We start from the raw sequence: 21,921 nt of genomic DNA, 5'->3' as shown, positions 1-21,921 counted from the left end.
ACTACAAATTTTCTATTCTATTATTTTTATTATTATTATAATTATTATAATTATTACATTTCAAATGCATTGTGATGACTCGTGTGATTAATATTGAATCTCAACTTCTTTTTTTGTCGTTTGATATTTCTAAACGTCTAAATTCTATTTTATTTTTGGTATTAAAATTTTGTTTTTTTTTTTGGTGTCACTAAAAATATGACAAAGCATAAGTGCAACTCAAACATACCAGCTTAACAATCCGTAAGTAGAATAACTAGAGTTGTAAACATATCTGAATGTTAGTCTGCAGCGTGACTGTTTTGCTTTGCAAAATGGCCAACGCATGCTATTTTCATTAGAAGACGCGGATATGCTGCTAAAAGACTCGCACTGACCTATGCTATGTTGCTACCTTATCCCTGTTAAATCTGGTTTGAAGAAGCAGATTTGAGAAACAATTTTCTTTCTCTCCAAATGTTATAAGATGGAAGTCAAGTGTACGTAATAACAATTTTCTTCTTTTAATTGTTGAAAGTATTTTAAAATTATGAAACTATTATTTAACCCACTATCACATTTCTCCAAATCTTCTCATTTTTTGGGAGAATAGGAATTGAGGGATTTGGAGGGATAAGCTATCCCTCCAAATCTATTCAAATCCTTTCTTTTCTCTCCCCAAGGACAACACAAACACAAAAGTATCTAATCCTTCTTATTCTTCCAAATCTATAAATCCGAAACTTAGGTGGCCTAAGTTCTAATTACAAAGATGGCTTCATGATGTTAGCCTTCAGCGTGTAGATTTGGCCACAAAACCAACCAAAGTATAATATATAAAATTAAAATTTTGTTACATACAAACATATTGCAATTTAAAAAAATAATAAAAAAATAAAATAAAATAGTAGGAAATATAAGGGTACTTATTCAAACAAGACTGGTGTAAAATATGAAGAAAAAAGACAAACAAACATTTCTAACAATCATCATTACCTAAATAAAAAAGGTTGGACATCTAGAGTGACGATGTTACACTACTATCGAAATGCGATCCTGTCGAAGTTGAAGCGACATCCCAAGGCACTATGAGTTCAATTACTGTATATTCATCATTTTCATAATTTTGTTGAATAATAGATATCCCTTGTGGCATTCTAATCCCTTCCCATTTAATTGCAACTTCTTTCATTGTAGGCATTTTTCTCCCACTTAAGTTCAAGCATCTTCTTGCAAGATTAGCGACCCTGATGATCTCTTCTTTCCCACCCTCTTTGGAAACTCGAGCATCAAGAATGTCAAATAAACGGTTCTCCTTCATCGCCAATATGAAATATGTTGACAAACTTCGCCGTTCTTCTGATCTGGCTGATGAGATTGGTTTTTGTCCAGTTAAAAGCTCAGCAAGAACTACTCCAAAGCTATAGACATCACCTTTTTTTTTTTTTTTTTTTTTTTTTCTGTAAACTAGCTTGATTGGAAGTACTCTGGGTCCAAGTATCCAAAGGTCCCCTGTACTCGTGTGGTCATATGAGTTTGATCAATGGCAACTATTTTTGAAGTTCCAAAATCTGACACTTTTGCTTTGAATTTCTCGTCCAGCAAAATGTTTGTGGATTTGATGTCTCGATGATAAATGTGTATAGAAGCTACTGAATGCAGATAGGCAAGAGCTCCTAAAACTTCTGTAACAATTGATCGACGGTCGAAATCAATTATAAATCAACCCTCTTCGCAATAGCACGAATCATTGTAAAATAGGGCTATTGGACGGGTAAGTCGAACCACTGGGACTGTGCTAGTTTTAAGGCAACCTAAGTATCTAAAGTCATTTTAGAGTGATGAGGGGTTTATAAAGGGTTTGTGTGTTTGTCACTAAACTAAGAAATTAAAATGCATAAAACAATAGATTGCAATGAAATTGAAGAAGTGAGATACAAGTAGAAAAGACTAGGGAGATGAATCCACACTACACCCTAAGTACATGCTAGATTAGGTCTAAATTTGGGGAGGTACAATGTATAAAATGGTCATGGAATATATAGCAACACTATGTTACCATACACTCTTGGAAAAGTTCATTAAATCATTAAACAAGAATAATCCCTCAAAAATTCATACATTTGAGCTACCTAAACTAAAGTGTAGCCCTCAACATATTCACTCAAACAAGAACTATCAAGTTTATAACCAAATGATAAAGCACATGAGGTAGGAAACTAGCATAACCCATCAAAGGAAATTCCTAAGCAATGGACTATCCATTTTTCTAACAACATGCCTTGAAAACAAATCATAGTTTGATTCCCATTGTCACTATGAGAATGCAAGCAATAAGACTAATGTAAGAATCATCAAGACAAGCTAAATAACTCACATCAATCATTTAAACATGAATATTCATTACAAGAAGTAATAAGCTCTTAAACTATGAAAAGACCAAAGTTTATACATTATAATCCCCAAAATAGAACCTAATCTAGAACATGAACAAAAGGGGAGGCTTCATCACCTCCCTAGATGGAGGTTTAGCTCTCCATTGATACAAAAATAGAAGAAGAAGAATAATAATCCATCTCCATTTTTGAGCTCCTACTGTAGCACTCAAGAACACCTTCTTCCTTACCCTCTTCTCTCTCCTCTAATCTTGTAAGAATGAATGATAGCATATGTGTGGCCTTTGGTTGCCTAATATCCTTCAACAAAGTCCTCTCCCTCCTCCAAAAACATTGCCAACCACTTCATAAAAGAGGGAGATTCAAATTGAGGAAACCAATGAAGCAAGTGGCTGAAAATGAGGAGTCCTGAGCTGCATTCTACCTGAATCTCGAGTGCTTGAAATAGGGCCTCCAGCACTCAAAAATGGAGCAGATTGCTCTATGCTTGCTTTGTTTTGCCCGGACCTACTTTGGTAAAACGGCTATAACTTTCTTCTCCAAACTCCGAATGACAAAGCGTTTAAAGATTTGGAAACCTAATTCAGAGATATAAAAACTTTATGTTTTGGTGGAGATCCAATTCTCAAGTCTGGTTGGTCGAAATTGAAGAACAAGGCAGACTTTCATTGCTGCCAGGCAGTTCTGAGCACCTCTAATAAGAAGATCATAAATCTCTACTCCGAACTCCGAATGATGAACCGCTTGAAGATTTGGAAAGCTGATTCAGAGCTCTAAATATGTCATGTTATAAGGGAGGTCTAGTTCTTGAGTTTGCTAGGTCAAAAATGGCGACAAAGGTCAGGTTCCACTGCTGCCAGAAATTCAGCATTGTGACCTTTGATGTTCAAAACTCCACAAAGCATCCTTCTTGCTTCTTTTTGGCCAATGAACCTGAAAATATGCAAAAACGTGCATATGAAGGTAATCTATATAATTAAACAAACAATGGACTTAAATAATACAATTAAAGGCGCTTGAATATGCAATATTCGGCACTTATCACACCCCCAAACTTACATTTTGCTAGTCCCTTAGCAAAACCAAAATGAATACTTCAATGAAAATATAACCATGGGCATGCTACCACAAAAATATCATCCATGGTGAAATGAAGTGCAAACATAGCTCAAATATAATTTGAAACAACAAAGAACTGGAGATGGGGTCATTGGGAAGACTACCTTGCATATATGAAGCATTGATACTAAACACATTTCAACATGTATGTATCAACATCATAGACTATATAAATAACTCAATTATCATCTCTTGAATGGAAATCAACTCTAACTTCAGTGAAAGTGAATTGGATTCTCAACATGCGGCTTTTACTTTTTTTTTCCAATTCCAAAGCACAAGTTTTCAAATCATTGAATTCCCCTTTAAATGAGGTCCCTAAGGCATGGTTTTATTTACAAGACAACTTTTGTTGCTTGTTGACAATTTATTGTAACTCATAAGCGAAACATAGAATGGTTGTGCAATGCTGAAGTCCCTTAAGCTTTCTAACCAACCCATGTAGCGAGCATTAGGCCAACAACTCCCAAACCAGACGGCTTTAGGGTGTTAAGTGTAAAGACACTCTTAGGGCTTAATAGCTCAAGTTGGAAAGGCTACGAATTCCAACAAACCATGTTTATTACACACATTTTTTTTGAATGACCGTGCAATGTTTAAGTCCTTTAAGCTTTCTAACCAACCCATGTAGCAAGCGTTAGGCCAATAACTCCCAAACCAGATGGCTTTAGGGTGTTAAGTGTAGAGACACTCCAAAGGGCTTAATAGCTCGAGTTGGAAAGGCTACGAACGTCAACTGGTCATTATTTTCTTTCTTTCTCAGTTTTTTTTTTTTTTTTTTTTTTTAGACAACTTAAATCATGCCAAAGATATTCATTTATCAGGTTCATCAAACCAGATTAACTAGGCCAAGGTCAAGGTCAATCAAGTTGCATGCCTCACAGTTAAGTTTCCAATGTGCATCTGTGCATTGTGAGGCTTAAAAGAGTGTCAAATCCAGCGAGAATTTAATTGAGACATTTATACAGACTAATTTGAATCTACATGATCATCTCAACTCAAATTTTCTTTATTTTCAAAAATATCAGCTACTTCTATACACAAAGTTTTAAATATATGCTTTCATCTCTAACAGGTTTCAAATTCCATTATCATTGCTTAGCAAAAATTATAAACCCAAAAATATGCCAAAAATGCAATATTGTACCCCCAAACTTGAAATACACAGTGTCCTCAATGTGGGATATGGAGTAAAATTGATGACAAAAATGACAGAGAATAAAAAGGAACAAAAATACCCAGGGGGAGGAAACGGCATGGTGAAACAAAACCCCTAAACTTGAAATGAACTGCGCCACCTGGATAGTATGACGAAGAACAAAAAGAAACAACCACAAAGGGCATTAATAGCACAAGCACATATACAGAAAAAAATAATGAACAAAAAGTTAACAGAAAAGAGAGAATTTGCATTCAAAAGGAAGTTTACATGATTACAAAAGAGCTGTACATAGATCATGTCTACTAGAGCAACCTATACATAGCAAATTCTGAAAGTTCAAAAGTAAAACAAAAGATACAAGAGAAATATTTACATATGAACAAAAAGATAAGGTCCAACACTCACAACAAGCTACGGGCCAGAGGGTAAACGGGCGAGGATAGAATGGAGGAGAGATTGAGTCTTACGCCGTTCGGTGGAAGCCAAACGACGTTCCTCAGCTGCGACACGACGGTCTTCAGCAGCAAGACGACGATCTTCTTCGGCACGTGAAGAAGTCTCACACATAGTCCGCGTGTACGCGAACAAAGAATTCTCAAAATGATCCATCCGCTCATGAATGCCAGCAATGCTAGCCCGGATGAAAGCCTGGTCCTGCTGAGAGTCGACCAGAGGCTCTAACCTTGCAGCGGTTGCGGCCGTGGAAGCATCCTCAGAAGGAGGAGGAGGTGGAGCTTGGATGAACAGGGGGGCAGCAGGCTGAGGGGTACTAGAATGGCTAAGAACATTGATCCTCCGGCGCTTGGTAAAATTTTTAATCTTTTCGCCTTTTGGTTCATGGGGAGGAACAATGAAACCCTTGTGCGTTAGGAACCAAGTGATGAAAAACGGCAAAGGCAATTTTCGATTTTCAACTCGCGGAACCCGTGCATTATGAGTGTCATGCCAAAACTTCATAAATGTTGTCCAAATGAGCTCCGGGATGGAGAACCATTGGCCTTGGTCCATGGCATATAAGGCTTGCAAAAGGAGGTCCCTACGCTCGGTGCTATGCACCAAAGGGCAGACATTGTGCTTGAAAACAGTGTCAATAAACCAGAGGCGTTCTGGAAGATTGGTTTTTTGGATAAAAGACCGGGGCCTATGAGGGTCATCCACGTTACAAATGGCAGCGACAACCTGCTCCACAGTTAATGTATCCGGCTCCTCATATAAAGGGAGATTCTCACGATTGACAATGTCATCGGGGCACTCAATGGGGCAACCAGAAACTTGAATGATGTCAGTCATAGTGAAAGCATAGGTAGTGCCATTAATGGATGTAGTGAGAGAAATGGGTGGCTCTTCAGGGCATTGGAGATTCTGGTAGAAGAGGCGCACTACACGGGGGTAGGCAACCCTGGCAAGGGGCGCGTAAATGTGCTGCAGACGCCGGTTAGTCAATTCGGCTACAGCCCATGAAGTAGTGGGTAGAATGTCAAAGGCATCCGTGAGCGGAAAAGAAAGCTCGTAGTTGAGTTGTTTGTGATCCCAAGGATCACGTGGTCGCTCACGATTGACAGCACGGGCACTCGCAGAGGGTCTAGGAGGGCGAGAAGGACCGGCACGAGACATTTAGAGAGGTGGACTTGGTTGAGGACTTTCAGCGAGCACCTGGCGTGCACCACAAAAGAGAGAATGTGAAGATGAGTGGGAGGGATGAAGAAAACCAAAAATTTTGACAACCAAACCAAGCTCTAGCATAGAGCAATCATTAACCACATATAACATAACCTCCACAATGCATTCCCATCCTCCTTATAAAGGAAATAAAGACAGGGAATTGAGAAGAATATGAAGCTCACATACCTTGAGAAGAAGAAGAAGAATGGAGGCACATGGATTGAATGCATGCATGCATTAGAATGAAGACTGGGAAGGTGGGGTGGAAGTGAGAGAAGGTGGTATGTGGTGAGAGATGGTTGATTGAGATGGTTGGGAGTGGTGGGGTTGGGTGATGAAGGTTGGGGTGGTGTGTGGTGGTGTGTGGCCCAAGGTGAGGGGTTAGAGAGAGAGATTAAGGAGAGAGAAAAGGTGGTGCGTGGTGTTGGTGGAGGTGTTGATTCGGTGGAAGAAGAAGGATGAGGTTGGGTGGTGGTGAGTAGTGTTGGGTTGATGAGGTAGGAGGTTGGTTGTTGGGTGCCGAGGGGGAGTGGAGTGCGGGTTCGGGGTTTAAAAGAGAGGAGAGAGCTTGGGATAGGTTGAGAGGGGGTTCGAGCACTCGAAATGGCTTCTTCGAGTGCTCGAGAAATGGGCAGAGATGGTTTGGATTGGCGTGGGAATGCAGAAGAGGGAAAGAGGGTGGTGCTCGGTTGTTGTGAGGGATGAAGTGCTCGAGGTTGGAGTGCATGGTGATTTGCCGAGAGGTTGGCTGCATGGTGGTGAACCGAGAGGGGCATGCATGCATGGGGCTTGCATGCATGCATGCAGGTCGTGGAGAATGGTTGCATGGAGTGGGTTTGATGGTTAGGGTGGTTTGCAGGATGGTTTGTGGTGTTGTAGAGAGATAGAGAGAGATTGGTTAGGTTGATATGGTTGGTTGGTTATTGGGTTGATGATCGAAGTGGAGGTGTTGGATTTGTTGTGAGGGAAGCCGAGAGTTGGGAGTGTGCATGGTTGGTGGGTTTGGAGCATGCTGCTTGGGATGGTGGGCTGAAAATTTAGAGCACTCCAAATGGAATTTAGAGTGCTCTAAAATTGGGCAGTGAGTGCATGCAAGATTGGTTCACATTTAGAGCACTCCAAATGGGAGCTAGAGTAGGCTCGTGATTTTGGTGTTGAACCTTGATTGCAGCTGCAAGGAATTTCGAGCACTCCACATGGAAATTGGATTGCTCTAAATTGAGGCAGTGAGCTAGGATTGATGCTTTGAAAGCTGCGAGCACTCAAATGGGAAATGGGATTGCTCAAAATGAAGATAATGAGCACAGCAATGAAGTTGCTCATCATGGAAATTGAATGTTACAATATGAAGGCAATGAGTTTGCATGGATGATTGCAACAAAGAAATGTAACATGGGATGCATGGACTCAAATTGGATGAAAGACTTGGACTACATGGATGAGGATGCATGAATGCAATGCATGCATGCATTCATGCAAACTGTGAACCTGAAGATTTATCATTTTTATGCATGCATGATAATGGGATACAAATTTTTCAACCAACTTGAATGCATGGATGAATGAATGCATGGCTGCAATGGAATTCCTATGAATGAATGAAAATTGCTTCTCTTTTTTTTTTATTTTTTATTTTTGAGACAATGTTTCAAGTTTATGAAAATTTATTATTATTATTATTGTTAATAATAATAATGCAAAATTTTTGCATAAAAATATATGTTTTTAACTTGAAACATTGCAACAAAATTTAAACTTTGCAACATCATGTCATTCGAATGCAAGGCTGAAAAATTCAACTATATACCTCATTGCAATGCATGGAAAAATTAGAAAATTTTTCAAACTGTGCAATTTTCCGCCAATGAATATATGAATGAAATTTGGGAAAATTTTGAGACCTTGCAACTACTCTCTACTGCATGAATGAATTTAAGAAACTTTTCAACTTTTTGCAACATCAATGTAATGTATGGATGATTTTTAGGAATCATGATCCAATAATGCAGGAAGAGAAGAGGCTATGCATGTGAGGGCCAAGTCGAAAGTCCGAGAAAATTGCCCGATAGAGCCGGAAACTTTCGGGAATGAAAACAAGAGTTGAGAAGGTCTAAGAAGCCGATCTAAAATTGGGGAACACAACTAAAGAGCATTCCAGAAAAATCAAATTTTTGGCTTTTTGAAACCATTTCCCAGAAAATGTCAAGGCTCAGGCAATGGAAAGAGGGGGGGAAAGCTTGGAAATTGGAAGAATTGCTTCCCTTGCTTTGCTAAATTTAATGTCGATAGCTAGACAAAGTTAGAGTTGGCACTAATCCTCATAAATTGGGTCCGTCAAGAGGACTTCCTCAATTTTTCGGGTTGGGATTGTGCCATCAATGCAAGGCTTAAGCCGTTGGCCATTAACTTTGAAGAGTGATCCTTTTGCAGGATCATGAAGTTCGATTGCTCTATGAGGAAAGACAGTAGTGACAATGTATGGACCATCCCATCTTGACCGGAGTTTACCGGGAAAAAGTTTCAAGCGGGAATTGAAAAGCCAAACCTTTTGTCCGGGGGAAAAAGACTTCTTGACAATGTGTTTGTCATGAAAAGCTTTAGTCTTTGCCTTGTAGATTTTTGCGCTTTCATACGCGTCATTACGCAATTCCTCAAGTTCATTTAATTGCAACGCACGATTAGAGCGGGCTTGTTTGAGATCAAAATTGAACCTTTTTATGGCCCAATAAGCACGGTGCTCTAATTCTACCGGGAAATGACATGCTTTGCCAAAGACAAGTCGATATGGTGACATGCCAATGGGTGTCTTATAAGCTGTCCGGTAAGCCTAAAGCGTCGTTTATCCTTAATGACCAATCTTTGCGGTCCGGTCTAACCGTTTTTCCAAAATGTGCTTAATCTCCCGGTTAGAAATCTCTACCTGACCACTCGTTTGAGGGTGGTAAGGTGTAGCAACCTTATGAATGACGGAATACTTGGTAAGGACAGATTTGAGATAACGATTTCGGAAATGAGATCCGCCATCACTAATGATTGCTCGGGGCGTACCAAAACGACTAAAGATATGGAACTGAATGAATTGGATCACGACTTTATGATCATCGATTTTGGTAGCCTCGGCTTCAACCCATTTAGACACATAATCCCCCGCTACAAGGATGTACTCATAGCCATAAGAAGATGGAAATGGTCCCATGAAGTCAATCCCCCACACATCAAAAATTTCAACAATTAAAATGTTGGTGAGGGGCATCATGTCTCTTCGGGACATGGATCCAAGTTTTTGACATCGTTCACACGATTTGCAAAAATTATATGCATCCCGAAACAAGGTAGGCCAAAAGAATCCGCTTTGAAGAACTTTGTTAGCGGTCTTTTTGGCACTGAAATGGCCTCCACAAGCAAGAGTATGGCAAAAATTTAGAATGCTTGTGGCCTCGGTTTCAGGAATGCATCGCCGGATGATTTGGTCCGGGCAATACTTGAATAGTTCCAGATCTTCCCAAAAGAAATGCTTGACTTGGGAGAAAAATCGGTCCTTCTCTTGTTTGGACCAATGAGTTGGAATTTTGCCAATTGCAAGATAGTTGACAATATCCGCAAACTATGGAAGATTGGAATGTGAAACTTGAAGAAGTTGCTCATCCGGAAAAGAATCACGGATGGCTGCGAATTCGGAAGATTTTTCAATAAGCAAGTGAGAGAGATGATCGGCGACAACATTGTCGATCCCTTTTTTGTCCCGGATTTCAATGTCAAACTCTTGAAGTAAGAGGATCCATCGAATTAAACGGGGTTTTGTCTCTTTTTTTGCTAACAAGTGCCTGAGAGCGGCATGATCCGAGAAGACGATGACCTTGGAACCTAGGAGATAGGAACGAAATTTATCCAAGACATACACCACAGCTAGCAATTCTTTTTCAGTGGTGGTGTAGTTCAATTGGGCATCGCATAGAGTCTTGCTAGCATAAAAAATGACATGTGGAAGTTTATCCACACGTTGGCCCAAAACCGCACCTAATGCATAATCGGATGCATTACACATGATCTCAAAGGGAAGAGACCAATTAGGCGGTTTCATGATTGGGGCGGATGAGAGAAGAGTGCGAAGTTTAATGAAAGCTTCCATGCAAGCGTCATCAAAATTGAACGGAACATCCTTGGCTAAGAGATTACATAAGGGCCGTGAGATTTTGCTAAAATCTTTGATGAAGCGACGATAGAATCCGGCATGGCCAAGAAAAGAACGGATTTGACGGACGGAATTCAGAGGAGGAAGATTAGAGATCAACTCAACTTTTGCCTTGTCTATCTTGATTCCCCGTTTAGAAATGACATGTCCTAAAACAATGCCTTCTTGGACCATGAAGTGGCTTTTCTCCCAACTTAGAATGAGATTCGTCTCTTTGCATCTTTGGAGCACAAGAGATAAATTTTTGAGACACGAGTCAAAGGACGAGCCAAATACGGAAAAATCGTCCATGAAAACTTCCAAGAACTTTTCAACCATATCGGAGAATATGGACATCATGCACCTTTGGAATGTTGCCGGCGCATTGCATAGACCAAAAGGCATGCGTCAATAGGTAAAAGTACCAAAGGGACATGTGAATGTTGTTTTCTCTTGATCTTGGGGGGCGATTGTCACTTGGTTATAGCCGGAATAACCATCAAGAAAACAATAAAAGCTTTGGCCGGCTAACCTTTCTAGGATTTGATCAATGAATGGAAGTGGAAAATGATCCTTCCTAGTTGATGAATTGAGTTTCCGGTAGTCAATGCACACACGCCACCCGGTGGTAGTTCGTTGTGGCACGAGCTCACCCGCCGAATTTTCAACAACGGTGAGACCGGATTTCTTGGGAACAACTTGTGTGGGGCTCACCCATTTGCTATCAGAGATAGGGTAGATGATTCCCGCATCTAGCAATTTGATCACCTCTTTCATGACCACTTCCTTCATATTTGGATTTAACCGGCGCTGGACCTCTCTAGTAGGCTTTGCGTCATCCTCCATATGAATGCGGTGCATACAAATGGAGGGGTCAATTCCTTTCAAATCTGCCACTGTCCAACCAATAGTTTCTTTATGCTCTTGGAGCACCGCTAAAAGGTTAGTCTCTTGGCCTTTTTGAAGGTCCGAGGCAATTATGACCGGAAGAGTTTGCTTTAGACCAAGGAACTCATACTTGAGATAGGCCAGGAGCGGCTTAAGCTCAAGTTGAGGCGGGGATATCAATGATGGGACCTGAGGAGTAGTGGAAAGTTGGGGAAGTGGTTCTTTTGGAATTTTCCAAGGAGGAATGTCCATGATAGCACTAACATCAAGCAAAGAATTGACTTCTTGAATGGATTGATCAATGTCAAAGTTTGAGAAGTCGAAATGGGACATGCAAGTGTCAAGGGGGTCCTTGCTTAGAATGAAGGGGAAAGATTCTTCAACCACTTCATCTATGACATCCACAAGAAAACAATCATCCTCATTGGAGGGATGTTGAGTTGCATGAAAGATATGGAGTTTGACTTGCACGTTTCCGAAAGCAATGTCCATCACCCCGGTTTGACAATTAATTAATGCATTAGCCGTGGCTAAAAATGGCCTACCAAGGATCACGGGAATGTGCTTTTTTGGGTCATGGACCGGTTCCGTATCAAGAACCACAAAGTCTACTGGGAAGTAGAATTTGTCCACTTTGAAAATAACATCCTCAAGAATGCCTCGTGGATGCTTGACCGATCTATCGGTAAGTTGCAAAACCACGGATGTCAGCTTAAGATCTCCCAACCCAAGTTGTAGGTAAACCGAGTATGGAATCAAATTGACACTAGCACCCAAGTCAAGGAGGGCCCTTTCTATCTTGTTGTCACCAATGACACACGAGATAGTTGGGGCGCCTGGATCCTTATACTTTGGAGGAGCACTATGTTGAATGATTGCACTCACATTCTCAGTTAGTCTCACTTTCTTTGGCAAATAATTTTTAGAAGTGCGCTTTTGAGTGCACAAATCCTTGAGAAATTTTGCATAGGGAGGGATTTGCTTGATCACATCCAAGAGGGGCAAGTTGATCTTTACTTGCTTGAAAACTTCCCACATGTCTTGAATTTTGCAATTCTTATTCCCAAAATGTGTCAACTCTTGGAGACGTTGAGGAAACGGAGTTTTTGGCTCATAAGAAGTTTCCACATTTGGGGTGACATGAGTGGGCTTTCAAAGAATGGTATTTGGACAAGAAGAGCTTAAATTTGGATTTTTCAAAGGAGGGTTTTTCTCACTTGTGTCTCCATCAACCTTGTTGTCAACCACTCTACCACTCCGAAGGGTGGTGATAGCTTGAACTTGTTCATGAGTCGGCCCACTCGGAGGAGGGGTTTCATCAATCACATGCATTCCTCTAGGATTTTCAAAAGGTTGAGAGGGAAGCTTGCCCTTGTCCTTTTGAAGCAATTGATTCACCGAGTTAGCTATTTGGCCCACTTGATTTTCGAGATTAGTTATGGATTGAGTATGAGAGTGAACCATTTGGAGAGTAGGCTGCAAGGATGTCAAGAGTTGCTTGTTGGAATCCATTATTTGCTTATTTAATGATTCCATCATTTGCTTGTTTGCAGCTACTATCTCGTCAGTTGGACACACAGGAGGTTAGTTGGAAACATTTGGATTGTAAGGAGGACGGTAGCTTGAAAAGGCTTGGAAAGGCCTACCTTGATATTGAGAAGAGGGCTGATTTTGAGGCCCTTGATTTTGAAATTGGGAATTTTGTGGGGCTTGTTGCCTCCACGAAAAATTCGGATGGTCCCTCCAACCCGGATTATATGTATTGGAATACGGGTTATGCCCGGGCCTTGAGAACATGGCATTAGCTTGCTCTTGGTTGGGATTGGAAAATTGCTCCGGTGTGGGGTAATCTTCCGAGAGATGGAATGGACTAGTATATGAAGCACAAATCGAACTTGCCGAATTTTGAGACAATGAAGGAGGAAGATGTGGTGCCATCAATTGGTAGAATTTATGAGCGATGGCATCCACTTGAGATGATTCCTCCCTTATTGATTTTGGTTGACAAAGGTTGGTGTTCTTTACAATGGTGGATGTCGGAGCCCTACGAGAATTATGTTGAAGTGAATTTTCGCTTAAATTCTCAAGTAGGGTCCAAGCCTTATCTGCATTCTTGGACATGAACATCCCACTACAAGAAGAATCAACCATGAATCTATGGGTTTCGGTCAAGCCGGCATAGAAAGCTTGCACTAATTGCCATTTTGGGATCAAATGATGAGGACATTTCCGAAGAAGATCTTGTAGCCTTTCCCAAGTCTCATGGAGTTGTTCTCCCTCAATTTGAGAAAAGCTTAGAATGGAACGCCTCATTTGGTTGGTTTTACTCACCGGATAATACTTCTTAAGGAATTCTTATTGCAATTGGGCCCAAGAAGTAATGGAATTGGGAGCGAGGGAGTTCAACCAATAGTTTGCCCTATCCTTTAGGGAGAATGGGAAAAGATGTAAGTGGAGTGCATTTTCAGGAAATCCTCTCAACCGGTGGTACAACAGATTTCAAGGAACTCATCAAGATGCTTATATGGATCCTCATTATCAAAGCCATGAAATGATGGAAGCATTTGGATGGTGCTTGATTTGATCTCATATTGAGCTGCATTGATGTTTGGCATTACTATGCAAGAAGGAGAAGTATAGGTGGTAGGGTTGAAATGATCTCTAAGAGTCATTGGTTCTACATTAGGAATTTCAGCCCTTTCATTACCCGGATTTCCTATATTAAATTCAGTTTCAAGATCCCTTGTAAGAGTAGATTCCCTAAGGTTTCTTCTAAGAGTTCTTTCAAGAGAATTGATATCAATGGGCGAATCTATTGTGGGTAGAGAGAGTGACCTACGACCGAACATCAACAGCACAGCATATAATCAACAAAGCAATTCATTATCCACAACTCCACATACGATGTTCCCTTTCTCCTCAATTATCAAGACAGAAAATAAATGGCCACGACAAGGACCGATGCTTATACACAGAATTAAAACAATAATATAGCCTCAACAAGGGCTTGCAAATAAATAACTACTGTTAAGCTTAACACATGCACGATATCTTACAATGTGAAACTAAAAGGTCAAGAAACCTACCTGGGGTCCTCTAGACTTACGCTTTGCTAGCAATCCCACGGCGAGCTTCGAGTCCCTAGAATCTTACAACACGAAGATGATCAAAACACACAAGGAATATTCACAAGACACAATATTAACAATCAAACTAAAATTAACCCTAGAACCTTGGTCGCTAAACCGTTTGCCGTCCCCGACAACGGCGCCAAAAATTGATCGACGGTCGAAATCAATTATAAATCAACCCTCTTCGCAATAGCACGAATCATTGTAAAATAGGGCTATTGGACGGGTAAGTCGAACCACTGAGACTGCGATAGTCTTAAGGCAACCTAAGTATCTAAAGTCATTTTAGAGTGATGAGGGGTTTATAAAGGGTTTGTGTGTTTGTCACTAAACTAAGAAATTAAAATGCATAAAACAATAGATTGCAATGAAATTGAAGAAGTGAGATACAAGTAGAAAAGACTAGGGAGATGAATCCACACTACACCCTAAGTACATTCTAGATTAGGTCTAAATTTGGGGAGGTACAATGTATAAAATGGTCATGGAATATATAGCAACACTATGTTACCATACACTCTTGGAAAAGTTCATTAAATCATTAAACAAGAATAATCCCTCAAAAATTCATACATTTGAGCTACCTAAACTAAAGTGTAGCCCTCAACATATTCACTCAAGCAAGAACTATCTAGTTTATAACCAAATGATAAAGCACATGAGGTAGGAAACTAGCATAACCCATCAAAGGAAATTCCTAAGCAATGGACTATCCATTTTTCTAACAACATGCCTTGAAAACAAATTATAGTTTGATTCCCATTGTCACTATGATAATGCAAGCAATAAGACTAATGTAAGAATCATCAAGACAAGCTAAATAACTCATATCAATCATTTAAACATGAATATTCATTACAAGAAGTAATAAGCTCTTAAACTATGAAAAGACCAAAGTTTATACATTATAATCCCCAAAATAGAACCTAATCTAGAACATGAACAAAAGGGGAGGCTTCATCACCTCCCTAGATGGAGGTTTAGCTCTCCATTGATACAAAAATAGAAGAAGAAGAAGAATAATCCATCTCCATTTTCGAGCTCCTACTATAGCACTCAAGAACACCTTCTTCCTTGCTCTCTTCTCTCTCCTCTAATCTTGTAAGAATGAATGATAGCATATGTGTGGCCTTTGGTTGCCTAATATATTTCAACAAAGTCCTCTCCCTCCTCCAAAAACATTGCCAACCACTTCATAAAAGAGGGAGATTCAAATTGAGGAAACCAATGAAGCAAGTGGCTAAAAATGAGGAGTCCTGAGCTGCATTCTGCCTGAATCTCGAGTGCTCGAAATAGGGCCTCGAGCACTCAAAAATGGAGCAGATTGCTCCACGCTTGCTTTGCTTCGCCCGGACCTACTTTGGTAAAATAGCTATAACTTTGTGCTCCGAACTCCGAATGATAAAAAGTTTGATGATTTGGAAAGATAATTCAGAGCTCTAAAAAATTTATGTTTTTGTGGAGATCCAATTCTCAAGTCTGGTTGGTCGAAATTGAAGAACAAGACAGACTTTCATTGCTGCCAGGCAGTTCTGAGCACCTCTAATAAGAAGATCATAACTCTCTGCTCCGAACTCTGAATGATGAACCGCTTGAAGATTTGGAAAGCTGATTCAGAGATCTAAATATGTCATGTTATGAGGGAAGTCCAGTTCTTGAGTTTTCTAGGTCAAAAATGGTGACAAAAGTCAGGTTTCACTGCTGCCAGAAATTCAGCATTGTGACCTTTGATGTTCAAAACTCCACAAAGCATCCTTCTTGCTTCTTTTTGGCCAATGAACTTGAAAATATGCAAAAACATGCATATGAAGGTAATCTACATAATTAAACAAACAATGGACTTAAATAATGCAATTAAGAGCGCTTGAATATGCAATATTCGGCGCTTATCAACAATCCGAACACGAATATCCCAGGTAAGTGGAAACTCTTCATTTTGGTCATGGATATACTGGTAAAGGGTTCCATTGGGGATGTATTCATAAATCAGCAAGGGAACTTCTACCTCTAAACAACACCCATGCAGCTTAACCACATTCCTATGGTTAATTTGTGATAAAATAACAACCTCATTAATAAAGTGTTCAAGATTGCCTTCATCCACTATCTTGGACTTTTTAACTGCTACAATTCTACCATTAGCCAGCATTCCTTTGTATATAGTACCTTGCCCTCCTTGACCAAGGATTCGATTATCATTAAAATGGTCAATGGCCTTTTCCAATTCCTTTGAAGTAAACAACTTCTTTTTCTCAACATTACCTTCATCACCCGAAGATAATTGTTGTTGCAATAATAGACCCCCATTTTGTTTTAAAGAATTTTTCTTTGAGCATGAGTTCCTTTCTCCTCTTCACAAATTTGTACAACCACCATGTAGCACCATGTAGCACCAAGTAGAAGTAGTATTCCAATTACACCTGTAGTAATACCTGCAAAGCTCAGTTCGAAAAGGTCACTTTATCAACCAAAACAAGTCACTTTATCAACCAAAACATCTGATAATTGAATTTAATGCATGGCTCGATTTAAAACCCTTAAACTAGCCTCTGAAAAAATTTAAAGATATACATTATTAAGTTTGAAAATTTTCAAAATTTAGGAAATTAAGAGTTTTGAAAGAGACATTTATTTTAGAAGATCTCAAAATTGAAAGACAAATAATTTGGGAATTTAGGAGGAAATAGTGTTCTTTCTCATTTTCTTCAATATATTCTGGACCACATTTCTCTATTGCAGGACCAAATTCAATATTTACATAAAAATTATGTTCTGGAATTAAAGTCATCTGTTTTGGTCTTGTGGGTGTCACTTATTAAAAGCTGACATGGCATGTGGACAAGTCAACACAAACCCAAATAAGTCCCCCGTGGCAATTTGAAAAGTCAAAAGTTTTAAGAGGTCTACCCTTGAACATTCTGAAATCCTAACAACAAGCTAGGCCCCGAAAGCCTCGAGAGGTCAATCCTCGAGCACTTAAGCCCTGGCATCAAACTAGGCCCATCAAGCCTCGGGAAGTCAATCCTCGAGCACTCTAAGCCCTGGCATCAAACCAGGCCCATCAAGCCTCGAGAAGTCAACCCTCGAGCATTTTAAGCCCTGGCATCAAACAAGGCCCATCAAGCCTCGAGAAGTCAACCCTCGAGCACTCTAAGCGCTGGCATCTAACCAGGCCCATCAAGCCTTGAGATGTCAATCCTCGAGCACTCAAAGCCCTGGTGTCAAACCAGGCCCATCGAGCCTCGAGAAATCTATCCTCGAGCACTCTAAGCCTTGGCATCAAACCAGGCCCATCAAGCCTCGAAAAGATTAATCCTCGAGCACTCTAAGCCCTGGTGTCAAACCAGGCCCGTCGAGCCTCAAGAAATCAATCCTCGAGCACTCTAAGCCCTGGCATCAAACCAGGCCCACCGAGCCTCGAGAAATTAATCCTCGAGCACTCTAAGCCCTGGCATCAAACCGGACCCATCGAGCCTCGAGAAATTAATCCTCGAGAAAACCAATCCTCGAGCGTTCTAGGCCCTCGCCAATAATATCATCACGATGAGACAGAGCTCTAAGAGTCTCGCTATCAAATAATATCATCGCGAAGGAGCAGAGCCCTAAGGGACTCGCTGGAAAGACTCGCACATAGCACGAAGAGAGGGTAGGATCTTTGCAGCTATAAAGAACCTGAATTTGGGAAACTTAGGAGGATTTTGGATTGGTGGGTGAGAAGTCAAGAAGTGCCTTCGCTCCTAGCAAGGCCCAATTAGCAAGATGATGGGATTATACACATTATGACAGCGTACCTTAAAATCACATTTAATGCTGTGTCAGGTTCAACAACCGGCGGCCAAGCAACATTTAATGCTATTGATTAAGGAAGAATTGACATGGCAATGTAATGCAAGGCTCGATGAGGGGATTAGACCCCTCAGTCTCTTAAACCTCCTAGATTATCCACAAAATCCGGATTGGAGGTAATGCACGTGAACAACCATGCATAGAAGAGACCATTGGATAACAACCAATGAAATCAGGGCCTATAAATAGTATTGTTTTATGAAAGAATAACCAACTCTCAGAAGAAGGAGCTGTCATAAGAATTGTGTATTAACCCTACCCCCATCTGAATCTTGACCACTTGGTCTTCTTCTCCTCCTCTTACTCCATTTATTCCTTCGTATTTTGTTTCTGATATCACATTTATATTATTATTTATTGTTTGATTAAAAAAGGACCCCTACAGGTCTTAATTTGGTACAACAATTGTATTGACTCAGTCAGGGTGTTTGTGCGTTTGTGTGAAAGAAGGGGCATACCTATGATCATTAAAACTTGTTGTCCGCGGAAGATCCTGCACAGTCATGAATACATAATAATTAAGTACAAAACAAACAAAAATAGTTAGCCTACTAATTCGTATGACACAAATATATCACAATTCACAAAGTGGTTTGAGTATGCAAGGCTTAAGACATGTTTCAGTACGTATTGGGCAAATAGTTGGATAGATATGTTTTCAGTATAATTGCAGATTGATCATTTGTGTGTGCATAGATGTGAGGCTGTGAGCTAGGATCTATATATGTATGTTTGGAGGCCGAGGACATAAAAATATAAAATATGTATATGTATACCTTGACATCCATATAACAGATACGGGTTTCCTTTATAGCCAAAATTACAAGAGCATCCGTAAGTAGGAGTATTAATGTTCTAATCATTTCTTGTTTCTCTGCAGCGTGAATGCTTTGCTTTGCATAATGGCCGGCGCATGCTGTTTTCATTAGAAGACGCGGATATGCTGCTAAAAGACTCGCACTCTCCTTGTGTGTCCCAATCCAGCACAGCAGGAACACGCCCCGTTACTTGCATGGCATGTTGATCTGTGGAGTTATAGTAGTCCCATTCGTGGTCCGAGATGAAGGCATAATGGCATTCTTTTTCAAGATCAGCATTATTCTTGGAATCAGTATTAACGCTGCTTAGAGATGCATTGATGAAGCTGAGTGATGGAGGGAGTCTGGCCTGACAGATTCCTCCATTATTTAAATCCACCTTGTCCCTGCAGCTTGATATGCATCCACCTAAAAGTTTTCCTCCGTGGCCCCTCATTAAGGCCTGCTTGTCACAACCTTCCCCCGTGAAATAATTAAACCGTCGAGAGAACCAAAAAGGACTGGACAATTTCACAAGTCCATGAGCATTAGTCCAATTTTGACAATCAGAAGCAAGCACTGGATAAAGGACGACAACGGTACTGAACCATCGTGATGAAGTATCAATTTCAAGCACCTCAAGGTTGTAGGTAGTGAGGTAAGGTTTGGGTGGATTGAAAGGGTAGTTGCAAGTTATTGAGAAGTGGTGGTTGGCATAGCAACCGGCTACAAACCCAAATGGGTAAGGAATGGTCACGTTTCCGCATGTGTCATTGCAACCAGGCTTTGCTACAGATAATGCGGATGATGATGATGCTGCTGCTTCTGTTAACCACACTAATACCAATACCATTAACTCAATCGCCATTTTAAAATTCCCTCTCTACTTTTTCTGAGAATTAATGGAGATTCTCAGAGCTACGCTATATTATATGGGTGTTTTTGAAGAATGTATATAGATATTCAAATAGATTAGACTTTTTGAGTGATCCAGAAACTAAACCAATAAAAAGCCAAACTATGATGTCACATTTGGAAAAGAGCAGTTATAGGGACCAGAAAGATATTCCCGATTAAACACCGAACTTGACGTGGGTTGGGGGAGCAAAAGAGCCCATCATGTATAAGTAAAAGGAAGAAAGAAAGAAATAAATAAAAGGAAGGTGGGAAGGTGATTGTATATCGTGAAAAGGAATACTGGAAAATTTAGAAGTCTCCAATTAAAGAGAGCTAATCTTTATTTTTTTATTTTTAAGGAATTTACTTATCTTTATCTTGTTATGTAGTATATTTTAGTATTTTTTTTTTTTTTTCATAATTGGTATATTTTAGAATTTACACTCACTAAATACATCAAATTAAATCACTGTACCGATTGAATAGCTGCTGGAGAAGAACACTGATTCAAAATCTTAGATAGAGAGAGCCAATCTCGAATCAAAGAGTGATGTTGTGAATACTCCTGAATTTTTTTGCGTGATTCGAATACAAAATAATCATGTAATTCTTAAAATAAAATCATTGAGTAATACTTAAATCTATTGAGAAATTTGTAGAAAAAAAATCTTTGAATATTTATGATCTATTACCAACATATATGTAATTGTGTGTGTGTATATATATATATATATATATATATATATATATATATATATATATATATTTATTTGTATATACCCACCTTCTTTCGGTCATCTTCACAGTGTCCATGGCTCCATCACCTTCCTCGTATTCTTTTCAAACAATTTTTTTATTCAATTTATTTTTGGGGTGAGCTAAGCACGTGATGACTCTTTTACTCTCGCGCACAAGAGATTTTAAAGAATTTGACATGACTTAGCCACGTTAGATTCGATCGTTTTTCGGGAGTTATTCTTCAGCCCCTTATCATTTTCCTTTGGAAAAATTATCAAGTTTGCAATTTTTTTTTCTTTCCTTTCGAGTGGGCCTAGTAGACCATTAATTCCAAGTCGCCATGGTTGACTGATAGCGCCAAATGACTAAAGCTTGGGCCACTGAATTTCCAGGTATGAGTCCAAAAAAATCACCCTCAACATCCACATATACTTTCCAAGGCAATTGCTTGTTAACCTCTGAAATTGATCAACTACAATTTCTATTTATATGTAGCATATCAACTTACCCTATTTTAGTGACACATAAACTTCAACAAGTTTTTACACAACACAATAATAAGAGTTGTAGGTCTAGCTTCTCATATTATGCTGTGTATATATATTACTATAATATATATGTATATATATACATATATTTATATGTATCTTGAGCTATCTTGCTTGTACACAAAGAACAAAGCAATATTTCACCCTTAGGGGAAGTTTGGAATCTCTCTGCTCAATGGACTGATTCGAAGGAATGAATGTCAATGTAGACACTAAAATTTAGTGGGTTTTGGTTTTAACGAATGGACCCATTAAATATAAGCTTAATGTTTAAATAAATTATTTAATTTACCAGGCTTGGTCCACTTAAATTATTTAATTAGCCCAGCCCAGATAATTAAATGAAACGATAATTATTCCTAATAAAATATATTTTGAATAATTATCTTTAAGGATAATTATCACAATATAACCGGCCCGACCCAGTTATAGTTTTATCCTTATCAAGAGATGACACGTGTCATCATCCTATTAATCCAAGAAGCCTATAAATAGAGGCTTGGAGGAAGAAAAAGGGGAGAGGATTCAGAATTCAGAAGTCTACAAATTCAGACACAAATTCAGAATTCAGAAGTTCAGAGACTCAG

The 21,921-nt window shown here is 39.5% G+C and overlaps 2 protein-coding genes across 2 annotated transcripts; both read right to left on the bottom strand.

The window, feature by feature from the left end:
* Positions 1-997: 997 nt before the first annotated feature.
* Positions 998-19,142, bottom strand: LOC132270535 (wall-associated receptor kinase-like 2). The gene is given in 6 exon segments (XM_059771713.1): positions 998-1,435; positions 1,438-1,664; positions 5,648-5,654; positions 16,403-16,859; positions 18,813-18,847; positions 19,131-19,142. Coding segments are annotated over 6 exon segments (1,176 nt in total).
* A 67-nt stretch (positions 19,143-19,209) lies between these two features.
* LOC132270527 (wall-associated receptor kinase-like 1) lies at positions 19,210-20,019 on the bottom strand. The gene has a single exon (XM_059771705.1). It carries the CDS (start codon positions 20,017-20,019, stop codon positions 19,210-19,212), a length of 810 nt encoding a protein of 269 aa, XP_059627688.1.
* Between the last annotated feature and the right edge of the window lie 1,902 nt (positions 20,020-21,921).

The sequence above is a fragment of the Cornus florida genome, unplaced genomic scaffold (assembly GCF_030987335.1).
Source record: "Cornus florida cultivar Cherokee Brave unplaced genomic scaffold, ASM3098733v1 CherokeeBrave_3.0.0_Hap2_Chr01, whole genome shotgun sequence".
In the NCBI taxonomy this organism is placed as follows: Eukaryota; Viridiplantae; Streptophyta; class Magnoliopsida; order Cornales; family Cornaceae; genus Cornus; species Cornus florida.
The sequence above is the reverse complement of the archived record's forward strand: the minus strand, read 5'-3'. Positions and strand labels throughout refer to the sequence as shown.

Bases quoted from the DNA above. Each gene is read 5' to 3' on its own strand.
- LOC132270527 (XM_059771705.1), bottom strand. From the start codon at position 20,019: ATGGCGATTGAGTTAATGGTATTGGTATTAGTGTGGTTAACAGAAGCA.